General features: G+C 41.3%; 1 protein-coding gene across 1 annotated transcript in view; it reads right to left on the bottom strand.

The window, feature by feature from the left end:
* Positions 1-18,884, bottom strand: part of IFT140 (intraflagellar transport 140) — a 79,809-nt gene that overhangs the window by 49,417 nt on the left and 11,508 nt on the right. The window contains exons 8-18 of the mRNA XM_021412126.1: positions 18,016-18,122; positions 17,052-17,200; positions 14,315-14,518; positions 13,894-13,966; positions 12,563-12,654; positions 11,616-11,743; positions 9,659-9,776; positions 9,073-9,200; positions 5,325-5,472; positions 4,089-4,220; positions 1,444-1,637 (exon numbers count right to left, since the gene is read on the bottom strand). Coding sequence (XP_021267801.1) covers positions 1,444-1,637; positions 4,089-4,220; positions 5,325-5,472; positions 9,073-9,200; positions 9,659-9,776; positions 11,616-11,743; positions 12,563-12,654; positions 13,894-13,966; positions 14,315-14,518; positions 17,052-17,200; positions 18,016-18,122 — 1,473 coding nt within the window. The remainder of the gene's footprint in view (positions 1-1,443; positions 1,638-4,088; positions 4,221-5,324; positions 5,473-9,072; positions 9,201-9,658; positions 9,777-11,615; positions 11,744-12,562; positions 12,655-13,893; positions 13,967-14,314; positions 14,519-17,051; positions 17,201-18,015; positions 18,123-18,884) is intronic.

Genomic DNA, 18,884 nt, shown 5'->3' with positions numbered 1-18,884 from the left:
TTACATGGTGCTGAAAATCTCCTTCAGTGTTACACTGTGGGCAGATCTACAGAAGGTGGTTACCTGGATTCTCTCATAATCATAGATACTACTGATTTACTTCACAGGAAATTATTAGTAATAACTGATATTTCAGCCCAGAGAAGTTTCTTCCTGGCTTGCTTTAATATTTGCCAGGTAACTTCCAGATTAGAGTGTTACGTTAGGAGATCCAGCTCTGCCCAACAATGCTCAGAGGCACCTAACAGAATGTTGGAAACTGTAAATGCCACTCCAGCACACAAACTGGAAAATAAGACAAACGCAGACTTTGCCACAAGATAAAACATCTGCCCATTAACTTCATACGGTAATGAAATGAAAATTAGTACCTTCAGAATAGGCAAGATGCCTGTTAGCCTCACAGCGCATGCGCACGCAACTTTCAGGAAGAAAAAACAACAGGTCAAAAACTATTATGCAAAAATACTTAGGATACAGGAACTAGCTGCAATGACAGATGTTGAAAAGTTGTCAGCAGAGGCCACTCTGAGCACTTACTGACAGACTTGAAGGACTGAGCTGTGAATATGAGCTGTGAATGTCACAAACCGTATAAGACTGTTGTGTTGCTCCCAGCCGTACACTGCTCCTCTTCTTTACTATTATTTTCACCGTACTTTGCCACACTTCGAATGTGAGCATCAAGCTGGCTCTTGAATTCTGTTCTCAAACTCGGTTCTGACGCAATAAGAAACTCAACCCCAACTGCTACTCTGCATCATGTTCGAAGTCAGCAACACCCCGCAGAGACTGATGTTCCAGAACAATTGTATTGTTCCAGACTATCAGGAGAGAATACCTTAATGCTGACAAAGAGTTTCTTCTAACAGTAGGTTTGTAAAAACCAACTAAAATTTGTATTCACTCGCCTGCATTACTATCTGGAAAAGCTCTATCTTTTCTAGAAGCAACATGCTATGATTAATTGCAGGGATTTTTAAAATTAAACTATTTGAATATTTAAAAGACATTATATTATTTCTTCTAATATTGCAATATCCGTATTATAATAATGTACATTTAAATTTAAAAATCAGCTATGTGGTCAGTAAATTCGTAATACTTGGTATTACTGTGATTATTTTAGATGTATAAATAAAACTATGAATGTTCACTCTCTTCTAGTGATAACGTGGAATTTTTGCCAGGCATGGGATAAGGTTTCTCATTTTCCCCCAGTCAGTGATTAAAATGTACTGCTTACAATGCCTTGTAGACAAAGAATAAGCAGAGCTTACATTAAAAGTCAGTAAAATAAAGATTTCATCTTTCTGAGAATGAAAGGGAAACTGAAATTAAAGAAAAAGTAGAATGTGAAATTAGGAGGATCAGAACTTCATGCAAACTTCCTCTGAAAATATACTCTGCTCATTAGGAAATGCATACAAATACACGTTGTACCTTTTTATCAGCTTGATGGATTTGAACGCCTCATCCATGTCTCCAGCAGTCAGATAGAAGCTGAAGTTCAGCATGGCATCCCGGGTAGCCTTATCACAGTCTCCTAATCCAATGAAATCTCTCATGGGTTGTCTGGATGCCATCTGCAAGACCTTGGAGCCCGACTCCGCTTGTCCTTTCCCAGCTTCCCCTGGCTAAAATGAGCACAATATCATTTAGGTATCGAGGATGATGAAGCTTACTCCTTTCAATGTCTGAATGATAAATCTCCACTCCAGTCCCAAGTTCTCTATTCCTACAAAACCATGACCAATCATGACAGCAGCCATAATGTTTCTGATCTTCCTAGAAAACACCCTGGAATATGGAATGTCACAGACCAGGTTAGTGCGTTGTGAGCCGAACAATCACAATGCGTCAGCACAGATAGCTCAGGGATTTTTAGAATGCCACACAGAAGAAGCAGCCATGATTCTAACAGTTGCTATTAGAGTCTCAACTGTAATTTTAAGTCCCCAGATTTCTGAAAATTTCAGACAAACTTCTCTGGGGTTCTTTTCCTCTCAAAAATGAGTCTGCTATTTTGAAAGTTAACAATATAGACCTAGTTCTTTTATTCTTGCCTTCATGTGAAGCTTGTGAATACTAAACCTCAGATTCAAGATGTTCCCCATACAATACGTAGTTCTGGAGCCTCTAAACCTTCAGTAATATCCCCACTTGTCACTGAAAACCATCCCAACGGAATTTAACCACTATTCAGACAATAAAAATCAAGTCAACCATCAATATTGCATTACCTGTTTAGAGTCTAATATGGAAATTTTCACAACCCAACAGCAGAAAATCATTTGAGTCATGAACAACACCAAATTTCACACATACCCTATACCAACCTTATAGTAGACAGGTGAGAAGAGTATTAAGAGTTGCAGAAGCTATTGCAAAAGAGTATTTTAAAAAATACTATCGTAAAAATTATTAGGTACAGTAAAAGACAAACCAAAAACACATATCGGTTTGACTACAGTTTGGGGAATTTCTGGAACCAGGACAGGAAAGATATTATAATAAGGAGAAACTACGGCATGAAACTCAGTCAAGACAGACTTCTTGGCAAGACCAAAGAATGGCTTGGATTGGAATGGCCCTACCAGCCCCCAGCCCCAGCCCTGCTGTGGGCTGTGCCCCCCAGCTCAGGCTGCCCAGGGCCCATCCGTGGCCATGGGCATCTCCAGGGATGGGGCACCCACAGCTCTGGTCAGCAGTGCCAGCTCCTCACTGCCCTCTGAGTGAAGGATTTCCTCCCAGTATCTAACCTAAACCTCTCTTTTAGTTTAAAACCGTTCCCCCCTCGTCCTATCATTATCAGACTATCACCATCCGTTGTTGCATCAACTGGATTTGTTGTATTTAAAGCAGACTACTCACGTAGTAAAACACGGTTCCAAAATGAATTACTATATAACAAGTAATTTAATCACAAAGATACACGTAATCCTACTGAAGGAAGAAAATGCAAACAAGAGAAAAGCGAACAATGAAGCGGAGCTAAATATTACAGTTACAGATACTTACAGGTTTATAGACAAATTCCCTCCAAAAAATTAACTAATGGCAGCAATAATCCACACAGATAGGGAGGAAAAAAAAAAGAGATGGAGTATCAAAATAAAATAGCACAAGTCACGATGAGGGAAGTGTTAAAAGAGTGGAAAATGCAGCAAATCTTTGACGTTTCAAACTGATGGGAAAGGGAAAGTAAAAGAGCAGCTCTAAGAGCTAAATATAATTAAAGTGGAAAGATATCTAGATAAAAGTTGCCTTGTTTAAATTAACCCAGCATATTAAGTTAGATTCACATAATCACACTGGTCTATTATTCAGAAGAAAATTTGGGGATTAGAAGTCACATTAAGTTCCTAAAGGTTTTACAAAAACGCCTCGGTAGAATAAACTAATTTAGGTTCCCCTCAAGAAGGCTGCAGGATAATTCATGATAATCATAGATCTTAACTCACTATAATCACAGATCTTCACTAAGATACTCATATCGGAGCTTAACCAGAAAACCAATCTGTGGGCTTAACTTTCTCCAGTACGCATGGCATTAAGATACAAACAATTTCGCCTTCACAGTTGAGTTCCCAAGATGTTACAGCATGCATTCCTAGCGTTTGCAGCACTGTGCACTAAGTGTCAGTGCAAAGTGAGCACTCTCACTCTTTGCTGTTCTGCGGGAAGTAAGCTCCATTTCAACAGGAAGCAGGCTGCTGCTGCTGAAGCTAGCAGGAACTGTCCGCTGTTACGGGATATGCAAGCCTGACACACACCTCAAATGCAAAAGAATGGTGACTACATAACAATGGGGTTTTGTCGTTGTTTTTGAACACCTCCTTAGTTGCAATGCCTGGTAACTACGCCTGTGCCTGTACATCACATCCAGTTCACAATACCCAGGAAGAGACAAGTCAGTAGCCACAATGCTGTCAAGGACACCCTCGTCAGAATTAACTTCGCGTCACTTTGCAAATGCCATTGGATTTGCCCTAGTTGCTCCAGGTGCAGTTTGGTTACATTTGGACCCTACAGAATGAAAATTCTGAACCCACGGGAGGGGAAGGAATTGTGAAAGATGCCCTCACCTTTTTTGCAAAGTAATAATGTGGTACCTCAATACCCAGAAGAACCTCATACAACGAAGGCAATGGGAAGCTGTCCTGAAGCAAGAGGCCATGTTCTTCAGTACTGAAGAATGATACAACCCAAACATCCAGCTAGAAAAGAAAGTCGAGAATTGTTTTGTTTTTCTGATGCAATATCCTTCTTTCGTTTTGTTTTTATTTTCCATATTCACTTGGCAAAACCTTCTCTCAAAAATAATGACATCCATTCACCACATGCACACACACCTGTTGCAGAGAGCAGAGCCACACACTTCCTCCCTATAGCAAGCTGCCAAAGATTCACTCTGCATTTCAGACTGTTCCTACTGCAAAGGGCCCTCGACTGTGCATCTCAGGAATTAACTTTATCAGTCGTAAAAAGAGAAGCCCCAGGCCACAGACTGATATTCTACAGGTCTGCCAGATCTGTCTCATGCTCAAAGAAATACTCTCTTTCCCAACATTTTTTAAACACAACATCATTTCTAGTCCAATTTCAGCAGCTCACTGCTTTGAGTTCCCAGGGAACATGCCAAACATTTAAGCATAGTTTGTGTAACAGCTGACTTATTCAAGTCAAAAAACAAGCATTTATTTCCAATTGAAGTTAATCAGGCTTCTCATTTCTTCGATAGTAACCACAGTTAAAACTTTGTGGAATAAGCACCAAAAAACTAGTTTCACATCCTTTTCTTTGTCAACTTTATGTAGAAACATTGTTGCTTCTTTACATAAGGAATATTAGACTGAAGTGTTCTTTTTTTTTGCTGGGAGACCCTAGCAAGGTATTTTGAGCCATCCCTATTCCATTCTTCATAATATCACTTTCTCTGTTGACCTTCCCACAACTTCTTTTATGATCAGTTCAGCCAACAAAAGAAACAAAGCTTTCCAACTATAAATGGAAAAGATTTAACGAAAATCATGCACAAATCAGAACACTAATTCAAAATGGACTTTTTAAATTAAAGGAATATTTATGAAGACATTGTTTTCTACAGACAAATTTTTAAGGGCCACTGCAAGGTTAAGCAGGGAATAGTTGTTGGACTGATGAAAGCTCTTTGCTTAGATTGTTTCTGATCAGTAAAAATTCCCATTTTTTCTACAAGACAATGCAAACAACTACTTCTACAGGTTAAAAAAAGTACCAGAGATATACTGCTTGGATAGGGAAAACACCATGTAGTGTGAAGAGAAACAAAAAAAACATACTGTGCTCTCAGTCTGGCTGTTCTTCTGACTTGGGGACCGTACACCTGTTTCAGGAATTGCTTCACATACAAAAAGCCTTGGTTCACTGCTGTCCCAGAAATGGCAAACAGGGATGTGACTGTGCAGCTCGGGATACTCCACAACAGACCTACCAAAACCAAGAAAGACAGAATGGCAGAATCACTGAGGTTGGAAAAGAACTCCAAGATAACCCATGTCCAACCTTCCACCTACCACCAATATCTCCCCACTAAACCATGTCCCTCAGTACATCTACACGTTTCCTGAACACCTCCAGGGACAGTATCACCACCACCTCCCAACGCAGCCCATTCCAGAGCCTGACCACTCTCTTGGAGAAGAAATTTCTCCTAAAGTCCAACCTGAATCTCCCCTGGGACAACTTGAGGCCATTCCCTCTCATCCTATCACTGCTTAACGTGAGAGAAGAGGCCGACCTCCACCTTGCCACAACCTCCCTTCTGGGAAGGAGTTGTAGAAAGGGAGACAGAATAATTCCAGCCCATTCAGTGTATGGGCTTCAGATAAGGACTAACCAAAGGGATAGCCTTGAAATGATGATCAGTTATCCAGACCTGTAGTTCTGCATTATAACGTTAACTATACACATCTTCCTAACTCCGCAACACTTGATGTACGGTAATGCCATGTTTAGTTTATTCTGTATAAATTTACCATGACTATAGGACACAAATGAGTCGAAAGAGCTGATTCTGTCACAAATGCAAGCAGACACCTAAAACATGCCTCCACTGAGGTCACATGTCCTACAGAACCATTTGAACATGCTTCAAACCTTTAACTACTGCTACCAGTTTGCCTACTGCAATATGGAGACTACCTCAGCTCAATTTTCTTGTGAGTTTTTACAACTCTCCCCAAGTGGTTATCACCACCTAGGTCACAGGTCAAAGACCATCTTCAACCTAGACTAAAGACTATCATTAACCAGATAGGTTAAAGATAACTCAACTACACTGATAAGCATTTAGATAAGTAGTAATGATTTTTCAGTGGATATGATTCACGTTCGCATCCAGCTAAGTAGAAGTAGAGGTCATAAGAGACCACTATGTGAAAACTGATTAAATTGATTGGGAAAATTTTATATTCTCAAGTAACAGATCTCTCCAAGAGTCCAAAGGGAGATGGGCACGCTGATCTATGCCCATTTTCTCAGTACTGTGCTTGAAACTAATAGTGTGTTAAAAGAATTCAGAGACATTACAAAAGAGTAGATTAAGCACAAAGACAACCCCCACAGCCTTAGGAAAGCAACTCTCAGCAGTTTAGGAATATCTGAATATCTCATTGCCTCCTTTACACATTTAAATACTACTTAGTGCAGGCCAGCTGAAGAATCTAGACATACAAAATCTGACTCTTCTAGCAACAGCTTAGGATTCAACTGAGAAGAAAAAAAGTGTTTAAATTGGCCTCAAATAAAAAAAAAAAAGAGAGATGCCAAAGAAATTATTTTTTTCCCTTTGCTGTCGACACGGAAGAGCAGTCTTTGGCAGTGGGGGCATGGAGGGGATAGAGTAGAACTGGAAGGCAAATTAAGGGACATATTCAAAAAGAGGTATAAATATACAGTATCCTAACCAGGTCATTTTATTCAAAATCAATTACTCCTCTAAAGCTGAAAAATCATACAGATAAAGATGTTGGGGGTGTTTAGATTCTGTCTTGGGAAGACAGAGATGGGGAAGTGTAGATTATTTTCTGATGAGTTTACTCATTTTGATTGCAAGATGCTCTAAAATGCACTGATAAATGAATCACTCATGCAGACACTACTATCTAAAAGTCAGTGAAGCTGTCATACTAGTTTGCAGTGGCCTCTTATGGGCTGCACAAGGCACTACACTTGAAAACAACTTTCACTACTCACATTTGCCTAACTGACAAGACAAAATTTGCATTAGGTTGTTTTTTGCAGCACTGAAAATTGCAACACTTTTTTTGTCCATAACACCTAGTTTTTGAAAAGGACTAAATCTATTCTAAGGCTGTTATTTCTCAAGAAAAACTCACTAAGAAAAATCACTGTAAAAGCAAATAGGAATTTCTACCCTTATGTTCCACTCACCTCCTCATTATTTTAAGCTTGCTTTACATAGCTTCGTTTGATACTCCATAGTTAATGGATTGGAAGAGTCAGGGATGCAGGCTGATAAGGCACCAGTTTAGTCAAACTAAACTGGTGAATGCCAAACCAGTCTCTATCATCTTTGACAGGTCTTGGAGAATGAGAGAGGTGCCTGAAGACTGGAGAACATCCAGTGTCACTCCAGTCTTCAGAAAGGGCAAGGAGGATCCAGGAAACTACAGGCCAGTCAGCCTCACCTTATTCCCTGGAAAGGTGATGGAGCAACTTGTTCTGGATGACATCTCCAAGCAATTAGAAGAAAAGATGGTTATCGGGAGTAGCCAACATGATTTCACCAAGGGGAAATCATGCTTGACCCATCTGGTAGCCTTCTATGTTGTCATCACTGGCTGGGTAGAAGGGAGAGCAGTGGATGTTGCATACCTCAACTTCAGCAAGGCGTTTGACACAGTTTCCCACAGTACCCTTATAACGAAGCTTAGGAAGTGTGGGATAGATAAATAGACTGATGGGTAGATAGATGGGTGGACTGAGAACTGGCTGACTGGCAGAGCTCAGAGGGCTGTGATCAGTGGCACAGAGTATAGTTGGAGGCCTGTAACTAGTGGTGCACCCCAGGGGTTGGTGCTGTGTCCAGTCTTGTTCAATAACATCATCAGTGACCTGAATGAAGGGACAGAATCCACCCTCAGAACATTTGCTGATGATACGAAGCTGGGAGGAGTGGCTGACACACCAGCAAGACCTAGACAGGCTGGTGAGCTGAGTGAAGAGAAACCCAATGAACTTCAACAACAGCAAGTGTAAGGTCCTGCACCTGAAGAGGAAAACCACATGCATCAGTACAGGTCAGGGGCTGACCTGCTGGAAAGGAACTCTGAGGAAAAGGACAAATGGACTCTGGTGGACAAGAGGTTGATCACAAGCCAGCAATGTGCCCTTGTGGCCAGGGCGCATCAAGAAGAGCCAGCGCGGGCAGCAGGTTGAGGGAGGTGATCCCTCTCCACTCTGCCCTGGTGAGGCCACATCTGAAGTACCGCGTCCAGTTCTGTGTTCCTCAGTTCAAAAAAGACAGGGATCTCCTAGAGAGAGTCCAGTGGAGGGCAACAAAGATGATTAGGGACCTGGAGCATCTTCTCTACGATGAAAGGCTGAGAGACCTGGGACTCTTCAGTCTGGAGAAGTCTGAGGGGAGATCTCGTCACTACAAATAACTAAAGTGCAGAAGTTAAGTCAATGGGGCAGGACTATTTTCAGTTGTGTGCAACAATGGAAGAAGTGGCAATAGACAAAAACTGGAACACAGAAAGTTCCATACAAGCACAAGGAAGAACCTTTTTTTTACAGTGAGAGCAACAGAGGCCTGGAACAAGCTGCGAAGAGAGGTTGTGGAGTCCTGTGTGACCTACTGTAAGGAACCTGCTTTAGCAGAGGAGTTGGACTTGATAACCTTCAGAGGTCCCTTCCCACTCCTACAATTCTGTGATTCTTGAGAAAACAATTTAATTGGCATAAACTCCTACACAGAGTAATGTCAGTATCAAGATGTTGCTCACCTTCAAAGGGCAGATTATCTTAAAGCCTCAAGTAATAATTCTCAGAATTGTTACTTACCTGCCAATACCATGCCCAGAAGAAAGCTTCTCCCTACCAATTCCTTGTTCAGCTTTGAAATCAAAGAGTGTAACTTTGTCCATTTCAACATCATAGAAACAGATCTTGGAATCAGTACTCCCGTTTGCCTATAAGAAGGCAAAAAATACTGCTGAAGCACACAGTTAAAGAAAAAAGCTGAAGTTTGGATAGTAAGTTTATCTCATCTGATTCATACTCCTACAGTTCTATGTACTTGTAATCATACAAGAACATTCTTTGGAAGGAGTATCAGATAATTACTTGCTGTTCTTCTATTCTAGCAAGTTTGCTTTGGATTTCTTTGAAATGCTACAAAGCAGCTTTTGTACTGAACCACTGCTTTCACTTCGGGCTGTTCTCAGCAAATGTATAAAACCTGAACATAGCTTAACTTTAGCGTTCAGCTACATGCTTGGATGTGCACTTTGCAGTCCCATTACAGTGCACAGAAGCTGAAGGTTTATTTCTGTGAAGTTAACCTTGCATCTTCAGTAATCACCTTGACCTGTACCAGTCTATTAACTGGTATTCAGGCCACAGGGTGCTGCATGAAGTTTTGCCTCACCTTGCTAACAAGGATGCTGACTTTATTGCCGTTAGCATTGCACTTGACAGATGCAATGTTTCCAAGGCCAGGAAACAGCTCGGAGAAATTCTTGCTATTGCAGTGCACCTTTGCCTCTCTGTGGAATGGAATAGACTCAAGTCATATAGTGGCAAGCATGTGACAATAGTCATCGGCCAAAACATTTTTCAAGTTAAAAGAAATAAACAAACAAAAACCTTAAAAACAACAACAACAAATTATTTCTACCTCCCAAGACCACTGGCCCAGACTCTTGCTTCTCCTGCTGTGAGCTGCCTTTTGGAAGTTAAGGAAGGAAAGGCTCATTCCCCAGTGAGTTAGCAAGAACAAACTTCCACACTTCTACAGGAATCCAGAAAGAGCATCCTACCAGAATTTTAAATTCAGAGGACTGCTTTTTCTATTTAAGTTGAACAGTACTGTAATGTTGAATATAGCCCTTTATTGAAGTTCTGTGTATGGAAAAAACACACTCTGGAACAAAGTAAAGAAACATCACTGGGGAGTGTGGGGGGGGGGCATTTATGTCATACGAGTCACTTTCCAACTGTACACACGTTCCAAAAGACTGTCTCATCTCTAAACAACCTCATCAATTGTATAGTCACAAACCCAGTAATTATTCAGCAAAGAGGACAAACTTCATGAATCTAAAGAACATGACAGACAGAAGTGGCAGCAACTCAGACCCTTAATATAATCCCATATAAGACATCTTTGATTCTGTAAAAATAACATTCTTGGGTTACATGTTTGGACCTCTCATTTATGTTAAGTCAACAACGTTAGCTGTAAAACTAAGGCGTGCTATGCTGTCATCATTTGAGAAGGGGTAATAGGGGTATTATCATTACTAGCCACAAAAATTTAACACAGTACAGAGGAGTTGCTTTCACTACCAACCATCATAACCAGCCTAATACTTGTGCTGATTACAACCTGCCCAAAACCAACACCTTCAAACTGTGTCCTATGTAGTATGCATGCAACCTCAGTTTAGCAGTTCTCTGGTCACAGTATGTGAGAACAAAATTTATTTTACTGTAATTTTGAAAAACCTTATCACTAGCAAATGATTTTTTGAATTGAACGTTGGATCAGGCACATCTTTGACATGCCATAGCAGTTTGTCAGAATGGGAACACAGTATAAGTTGAACAAAATTAAACAAACCTCTAATTTAACCCAAGCAGAAGAAAGAATAGCATCCACAATTCACTTTCTTCATGGATTCACTGGATCCAAGTTTGTTGGTTTATGAGAAGCTGCATCTTTTTGTCAGCTTTTCTGAGACTGTCAGCAGAAATGATCATAGAATCACAGTCCTTAGAGTTGGAAGGGACCCCTGGAGACCATCTACTCCAACTCCCTGCAATGCACAGGGACATCACAGCTCGGTCAGGTTGCCCAGGGCCGGATCCAGCCTCGCCTTGAAAGTCTCCAGGGATGGGGCATCCACCACAGCTCTGGGCAACCTGTCCCAGCGCCTCGCCACCCTCACTGTAAAAGACTTTTCCTTATATCCAAAGTAAATCTCCCCTCTTTGAGCTTGAAGCCACTTCCCCTCGTTCTATCACCACACACCCTGCTAAAGAGGACTGTCCCCTTCTTTCCTGTAGCTCCCCTTTAGATACTGACAGGCCGCTCTCAGGTCACCTCGCAGCCTTCTCTTCTCCAGGCTGAATATCTTCTGTAAGTTCTCCATTCTCTTTAAGTTACTACATTACTCGTTCCACAATTTATCCAATCACTCTATGATTCTGTGACTCTTCCCTTGCTTCAGAAACGCCATCAGTTCATACGGACTGCACGTATTGTCTCAAGTTTCAAAGAGATCATTGCTTTTCAAAGGATCTAAATCAGCTAAAGATTTCTGCCCCACACACACAGAATGCCCCTGAGTATGAACAGATTGTTTTTAAAGGCTTATTAATACCTGCGAGAGAGATCAAAGATTTTAAAGTGAGCCAAATCAGTTCCCACAGCCAGGAAGTTTCCACAGACATCCAAGAGGCACGGATTCCCCTCTGCTTCAGAAAACACCAGGAGCTGTTTAACTGTTCCCTGAGAAGAAAGGTATAACACTAGGTTTGAATGTTCCAAGTTTAATTAGGAGGGATTTTATTTTGTCACTAAGCTAGCCAATGAATATCTGCACTAGACAAATCACCATCAGCAAAATGAGAGAAACTACACTTCACATACACCCCAAAAGGTCTCACAATCTGCTTCAGGTTGAAAACTAGATGTGTAGTCTCCAAAAGAGTCTACATTTTTCTTCTGTAAAAATAGGCCCTTTGGTAATACAACTTTTTCTATTAAAGAAGGATGCATGAATACAGCTCCCTAAATGTCCATTAATATGCAGCCGGAAAAATAAATAATACATATATATAAATGAAATCATTCCTTGATCTGAGAAAGCCTACCTTTTCTTGAATATTAAATAAAATTATACATCAGAACTATAAAGATTATATTTCTCCTTTTGGTTTTGGTTGACAAGGAGAGGCTGCAAAGTTTAAGCAAGACTCCATAGGAGCACACAATATACAGGGAGTATTTTCATCCTCTCAAAATACGCTCAATTTCCTATTAGTAATATATATTCAAACGCTAGCAATTTAGATCCTCGTACGCAGTCTGATCCTTAAAGAATTCTGTTTTCTATTATAAATACTTCTTACTATTAGCTATAGTGCAGTAATTTTAAAACGTGACAGATTAAAGAACTCAAAATGTAAAAGAACACAGCAGGTTTTTCCTATGACAAACGTACAGTCAACAGGTTTACAGAAGCTCCTTTTATCTATTAAACTGCAACATCAGTCTCTGAGAAACAGCGAGATGCATTCCTCGCTTTGTGTTCTCATCAGCTCTCACCTGCCACGTTCGGACTTGGACCCGATACGGCTCAACCGTGTACAAATTTTCTCCGTGCATCGACAGAACTGGAGAGTCGCAAAGAAAAGAGCCTGGAACAGCCACAGTAAAACCATCATTACAATAAACAGTTAGCTGGGATTTTTGTGTGATTGTGTGTGTTTTGGTGTTTTAAAAAGACTAAAAGGAAATGACTTCTCCCATCTTGTACCAACTGCATTTTACAACCCATGACTTCTACTGGTTCCCAAACTCCTTGGTGTTCCGGTCTTCCTCCAGTTTGGCACTACAAGGAAAAGCTGGGACTCCTTTTGTGAACAGGCTTTCTGTACGTTCTGCCCATGAAAACAAGTGGGAGAGGACAGAGAAGGTGCTGAAATGGGTAATGACAAAGAAAACAAGTAGTGCAGTATGAAGTTCCATCAAGGGAATTCACACGTTCCTCTACTGAACTATAATTGCAAAGAGGAACAGCTGCCAGAAATGAGTGGTTTTAAAATAGTTTCATTGTTGGGAACTTGATTATTAAAATAAAAAGCCTGAACTGTCCCTCGAGACTTTGGATCAGATTAATGAAATTTTGCGTATCCTGTTTCCCAAAGAATGAATATTCAGGGACAATTCCTCACAGAATAAACCAGCTGTACATACAGCAATGTATGGAACAGATTTTCCTGACAGCTGACACTGGAACCCACTCCTTCCCCATTCCTGTGCAAGTGCTATGCAAACATGATTTGCAGATGACACCAGGCTGCGTGTTGTGCTCACACGCAGGAGGGAAGGGATGCATCCAGAGGGACCCAGACAGGCTTTAGAGGCGGGCACGTGCAAACACCATGAAGTTCAAGAAGGCCAAGTGCAAGGTCCTGCATCTGGGTCAGGGCAATCCCAAGCACAAAAACAGACTGGGCAGGGAATGGACTGAGAGCAGCTCTGAGGAGAAGAACTTGGGGGTATGAGCTGGCTAAGGCATTTTAATCAAAGACCTTACCTGTGACTCATACAGGAACACTAGTATATTGTGAGGTCAAGCCATACAGTATATCCCAGCAAGTTTAGTGAACAAAAGATCGATCTAGGAACTGGTATTTGAGTTCTGGTTTTGTTGATGACTTGTGTAACTACCGACCCATAGTTTTACAACCTAACCATCCTGTTCTACAGTGTGGAGATAATAAGCCTAATTAATAAAAAATTCATAAGTGCAAGGTGAAAAACGTTATTGTAATACGTCAGTTAACATGAATGAAGAGAACTGAGCTCTTCATTCAGGAACACAAATACTTCAACTCTGAACACTTAGCCTATTGCTGTTTTCCAAATCTTACCTGCATTTCTTAAGGTATCTTCTGAGCACTCAAAGACAGTAACTTGCTTCCCATTCCAGAACACGACAGCATCCTAAAACAATTTTAAAAAATGCACTCGGTTCCACCTGGACTCATGCAGTAATTTATGCAGAAACACTAAGATTTTCCACACAATTGCCACCTTTTACTAATTCCCCTGTACATTAGAGTGGAAGGATTTGCAAATCAAAAAAAAACTGAAGTCAGTATCCAGAGAGCTACCAAGTCAGTGCGCTACCTGAAAACCAGCTCCACCACAACATGATCACAATAAGCCATAAGAGGACTTCTATTAGACAAATGGAATATCAAAGAATTACATTAAGGACTTGGAAAGTCTGGTCTCTATACTCCTAGCTAGGCAAACAACTGAGCAAAGAAACAAAAAGATCAACGTAACCTTAGTAGCGAAGACTCCATTAACATTCATATCAACGTGAAGGTTGTGCGTGGTTCCTGTGCTGAAGAAGGTCACATTAAACAGGCTGGGAGACACCTGCACAGCAGCCACTTGCTGATTATAGTGACAGGACATGGCCTGCTCACTGAGGATGACCACAGAGCTGATGCTGCTCACTGCCAGGAGGTTTTTTCGGGAGCCCCACTGTGTATGAGAGCAAGAAAAGAAAGCACAGTGCATAATTCCATCTAAGGCCTTAACAGTCACAACAACATCCCAAGAGAGATGAGAAGGGTTAGGATGGAATCAACACTTTGTGTCTATATGCACACATACACAAGCACACATACATGGCACAAAGTCCAACTATAGCCAATAACCAGGAATTATGAGATGAAAATACAATGCTAGTTACCCAGCTGCTCAGACTACCTTAGTTTAAGTAAAGGAACTGTTTTTTATATTAAAAACACTCTTCTTGAGATACTATTACACCACCTTACATTTATACTTGAGAGAATCTCACTGAATGGGCTTAATAACGCCTTAGTTTGTTGCACACACAATATCTTATTTGATTACCTCATTCTTCTCTGCAGTTTTGCTAGGCCTTTCAGTGAAAGTAGTTCAAATTCCCCAACAAATAGTGCTGTGCCACGTGCTAAATGATCCAAGGAAACACAGGGCTTCTTCAAGGAAAAGGAGGAAGTATTCCAGCTAGATTTTTAAACGAGTGTTACGAGGACTTACCTTTCCCTTTTTGCTTTAGGATTGAAAAAGAACACTTGTACAGAGCGGAGCAAATCTAAAATTGAAGACACACTTCAAAATTTCACAGATCTATAAGATGTGCTTCTGAGATGGTCTGCCAGGACAGGTATTAACATGCAGCTGATTAATTATTTCTGTATCAAGGAGAAATTAATACCCCTTTTTTCATTCTGCCTTTCCAAATTCACAGTTAAACAAGAGCATCTGACACTGTTCATGTTTATTCCTATCCCAGGACAATTCTTTCCAGAAAACACTGGGGCAACCAGTTGACTATCCAAGAGCTCTTCTTCCATAAGACGTTAGTGAGAGCTGATGCAAATGTTTACAGTCTGGAACCTGTAACCACATGCACAGTGCAGGGCAGCAGCGCTCTGCCTGAACTCCAGCACTACTGATGATGCTCCTTGACAAGCAAGTTACACAGTTCATTGCACAGGTTTGGAATAGGAGCTGCCTTCATGGCTGGGTCAGGGCACACAGAAGGGCTGGGGGTCAGGGGAGAAGGCTCCTGTGTTAGTGGTTGGTTTTTGTGTTGGTGGCAGTGTTTCGTTCATTCGTTTTAAAACTACTAGAGACAGATTAGCAAAGCGACATTTTCTGACAAAAGCAGACAAAATGTCATTTTATGTGTAAAAGTGTAGTGCGTCCTTCTAGGGGGCATCTCTTTTCACCTGAGAAATATTCAGATGAAAATAAATATTTAACTACCAGCAAAAGCAAACTTCACACAGAGACAGGTGGTTTTTTTTTTTTGGTCACTATCTAGAAAATAATTTAAATGAGATTTTGTTGCTTGGTATTTTAATACATTTCAATAAACTTCGGATATTAAGAAAAGGTTTTTCAGCGGAGGGTGGTCAGGCACGGAACAGGCCCCCAGGGCAGTGGGCACAGCCCCACGCTGCCAGAGCTCACAGAGTGTTTGGACGCTGCCCTCAGACACAGAGTTGAGGTTTGGGTGTCGCTGTGTGGGGCCAGGGGTTGGATCCACGATCCCCGGGGTCCCCTCCAACTCGGGATGTTCTACGGTTCTATGAAATGTGACATTTGTGCCAGTCTGCCTTCTCCAGAAAATAATTTCAGGGTGTTGAATCCAAAGAGTTAATCAGTGAGAAATACGAAGGAGAGATGCTTGGATTTAAGGATGTTGTGACTTCCAGTTCTCCCAGGTAGAGAGAAAGACAAGGCCTGCTCCGAAAGTAATACCTCCTATTTCATTATGTTGGCCCACGCTGTCAGAGGCAGGGCAGTAGAGGTTGACCCTTTCCACCCATATTCCATTACATTTTGTTGCCGTGTGACAGATGGCAGGGGAGGGGCACTCCGACAACACAGTGTCTGACACGGAAGTGTATACGAAGCAAACGTGCCATTGAACTCCATGAGGGAAAAAATGACAGCCACTGACTCTTGCTGAACATTTAAGGAGACCAAACAGTGGATGTGAGCACAGGGAGGCACTGGGTGATGCATTTCAACAGCGGTGACAGTGGGGCACCTTCGCTGGTGCAGATTTGTACAAGCGCAGCATGCAGCTCTTGTTCACCACTGGCAAAAATGCGAAGTTCATGGTGGTGACTATACTGTATAAAGTGTTTTATAGCTGAGAATTCACTCTGTCAAACAGTGTTATAGTACTCTTTGTACCTGTTGTGGTTTCTCTGGAAAGAAATAGGATCGTTACTTTTGGAGCAATCTATTTATTTGCATTTTGGTGCGTGACACTGCTGGGCATTTCAACCCTGTCTGTAACAGAACAGCTGCAAACAGTTAATATTATGGCTCGTTTCAGTTTTGAAAGTTGCTTTATTCAAGGGTTTTCCTCCTTTAGGATGCGGAATGGCCTCTTTGGTGGTGTGTGCATCTGTACATTAGCAATCATAGTTATCTACTTCACAAAGATGGTATAATCAACGGATGTTTCTGAAGTCTTAACAAAATGTAAGACTCTTTCTTGCCTTACCTTTATCTGAGTGATATTTCCTTCAAGTTCTGTAGATGCCTGGAGTTTCCACTTCTCCTTGCCCTCCAAAGCCCCTGCGCTCTGACTGGATACTGATGCGTTCCTCCACATTGCCACCCTCCCTTTGTTAGTACCAGCTGCAAGGAGACCTGCCATTCACAGACATTTTAGACACTTCACATCTTTCTTCAGAAAAACAAACATGATACAAAGTAGTAGGCAGCCTAGCTCTGGTTCTGGGATGCTGGGAAGCCTTATTTGAGCAGAGTTTGTTTCTTGGCCTTCCTGCAAACCAGCATTCTAGCCCTGTACTGGAGAACATTTCAGGGGGGGGAAAAAAAAAAAAAGGAAAAAAAGAAAAAGTTTCTTTTGAGAATCAATGGCTGTCGCCTAAGCTACCAGAGGAAGTTATCTTTTAAATATATCAGACAATGGTTTCATTTTATCCATTTATTATTAAATACCTATTTTTGTAGTATAGATAGACAAGTCATCCTTAAAACCACTCTGGTAAGCTCTAGCTACACCTACATTAGCAAACAAGGCAACAGATCGGAGTAACTCTGTAGAGAAACCCAATGTAAGGACTTAACATCCACTCTATACATTCAGTGAGTTCTTCTTTGCATTAAGTTCTAATGTACACTTGCTGACTGTCCTTAGCACACTGGGACGTGTTAGGTATACTCCAGGAACACATTCACCGGTTCAGTCTCAAAGAGAATCCAGCCAGTGTGCTTGGAGATAACTTCACAATAGGAGGAAAAAGTGCACCGAGTGCTGAATGATCTCACTGCCCCTTTGGAAGGGCAATCCTGAGCTACAGCAAACCACTTCTACAAGATATGCTATTACTGAAATGCCCAGGAACAAGAATCTACTAAAATGGACTACAGAACACTGAAGGCTGACAATTTGACAAGGGTTTGGAATCAGAGATTACAGCTGCCCTATTATTTCTCACCTTTAGCACTGCAGTAAGAAACACAGTTAATACACTCCCCAGCCTCAAAGCCAAATTGCACATCTGGGGAGAGCATGTAGTTCTCACCTCGGTCCAAATCCCAGAACCTAAAGGTACATAAAAAAAAGAGTTAACAATGCTTCTCCTTCCAGCTATGTTGCTAAATGGTCAAGAGGACTTGTACGTGGCATTAACGTGCTATTTCTGTAATCACAGAATGACCTAGATTGGAAGGGATTCCAAAGGTGATCTAGCTCCAACCCCCTGCCACAGGCAGGGTTGGCCAACCAGTAGGTCAGGCTGCCCAGGGCCCCATCCAGCCAGGTCTCAAGCACCTTCAGGGATGAGGCATCCACAACCTCTCTGGGCAACCAGTTCCAGCACCTTACCCCTGCCAGCGATAATACCCAGATCACTTAATTTTTAAAGTGAAGTTGCCAGCAGCTGCCTCTGGAATGAGAACTTAATCTCCTCCATTTTCCTTTGACTTTTTAGTATGCAGGATATTTTGTGAAAGGAGTCAGAAGGAAACCCACTTTTAAGGAAAACAAAGAAAATGAGGCACAGCTGCAGCATTCCTCCTCCCTCATTTATGGTTACAATATTCCCTACCTCACTCAGTAGCCCTTTGGACTCCTGATGTATTCTCTACAACTAAACATTGTCAAATTTCTTCTTGCTCAATACTTGATCTTTATCATATTGTCATAAAATTAACAGACTCTTCCTGACAATAGCAGGCAGAGACTCAAACAAGTGAAGGACAGATGTTAATGGAATTCCTTTCTTCCTCTCCTCATCTCTCAGATTCAGAGGAAATAAGCAGAGTAAGCCATAGTAAAGACAGAAGGAAAAGAAAACCATTTAGT

Source organism: Numida meleagris, chromosome 13 (assembly GCF_002078875.1).
Source record: "Numida meleagris isolate 19003 breed g44 Domestic line chromosome 13, NumMel1.0, whole genome shotgun sequence".
NCBI classification, from domain to species: Eukaryota; Metazoa; Chordata; class Aves; order Galliformes; family Numididae; genus Numida; species Numida meleagris.
Note: the sequence above shows the minus strand (reverse complement) of the source record. Positions and strands in the feature narration are given on the sequence as shown.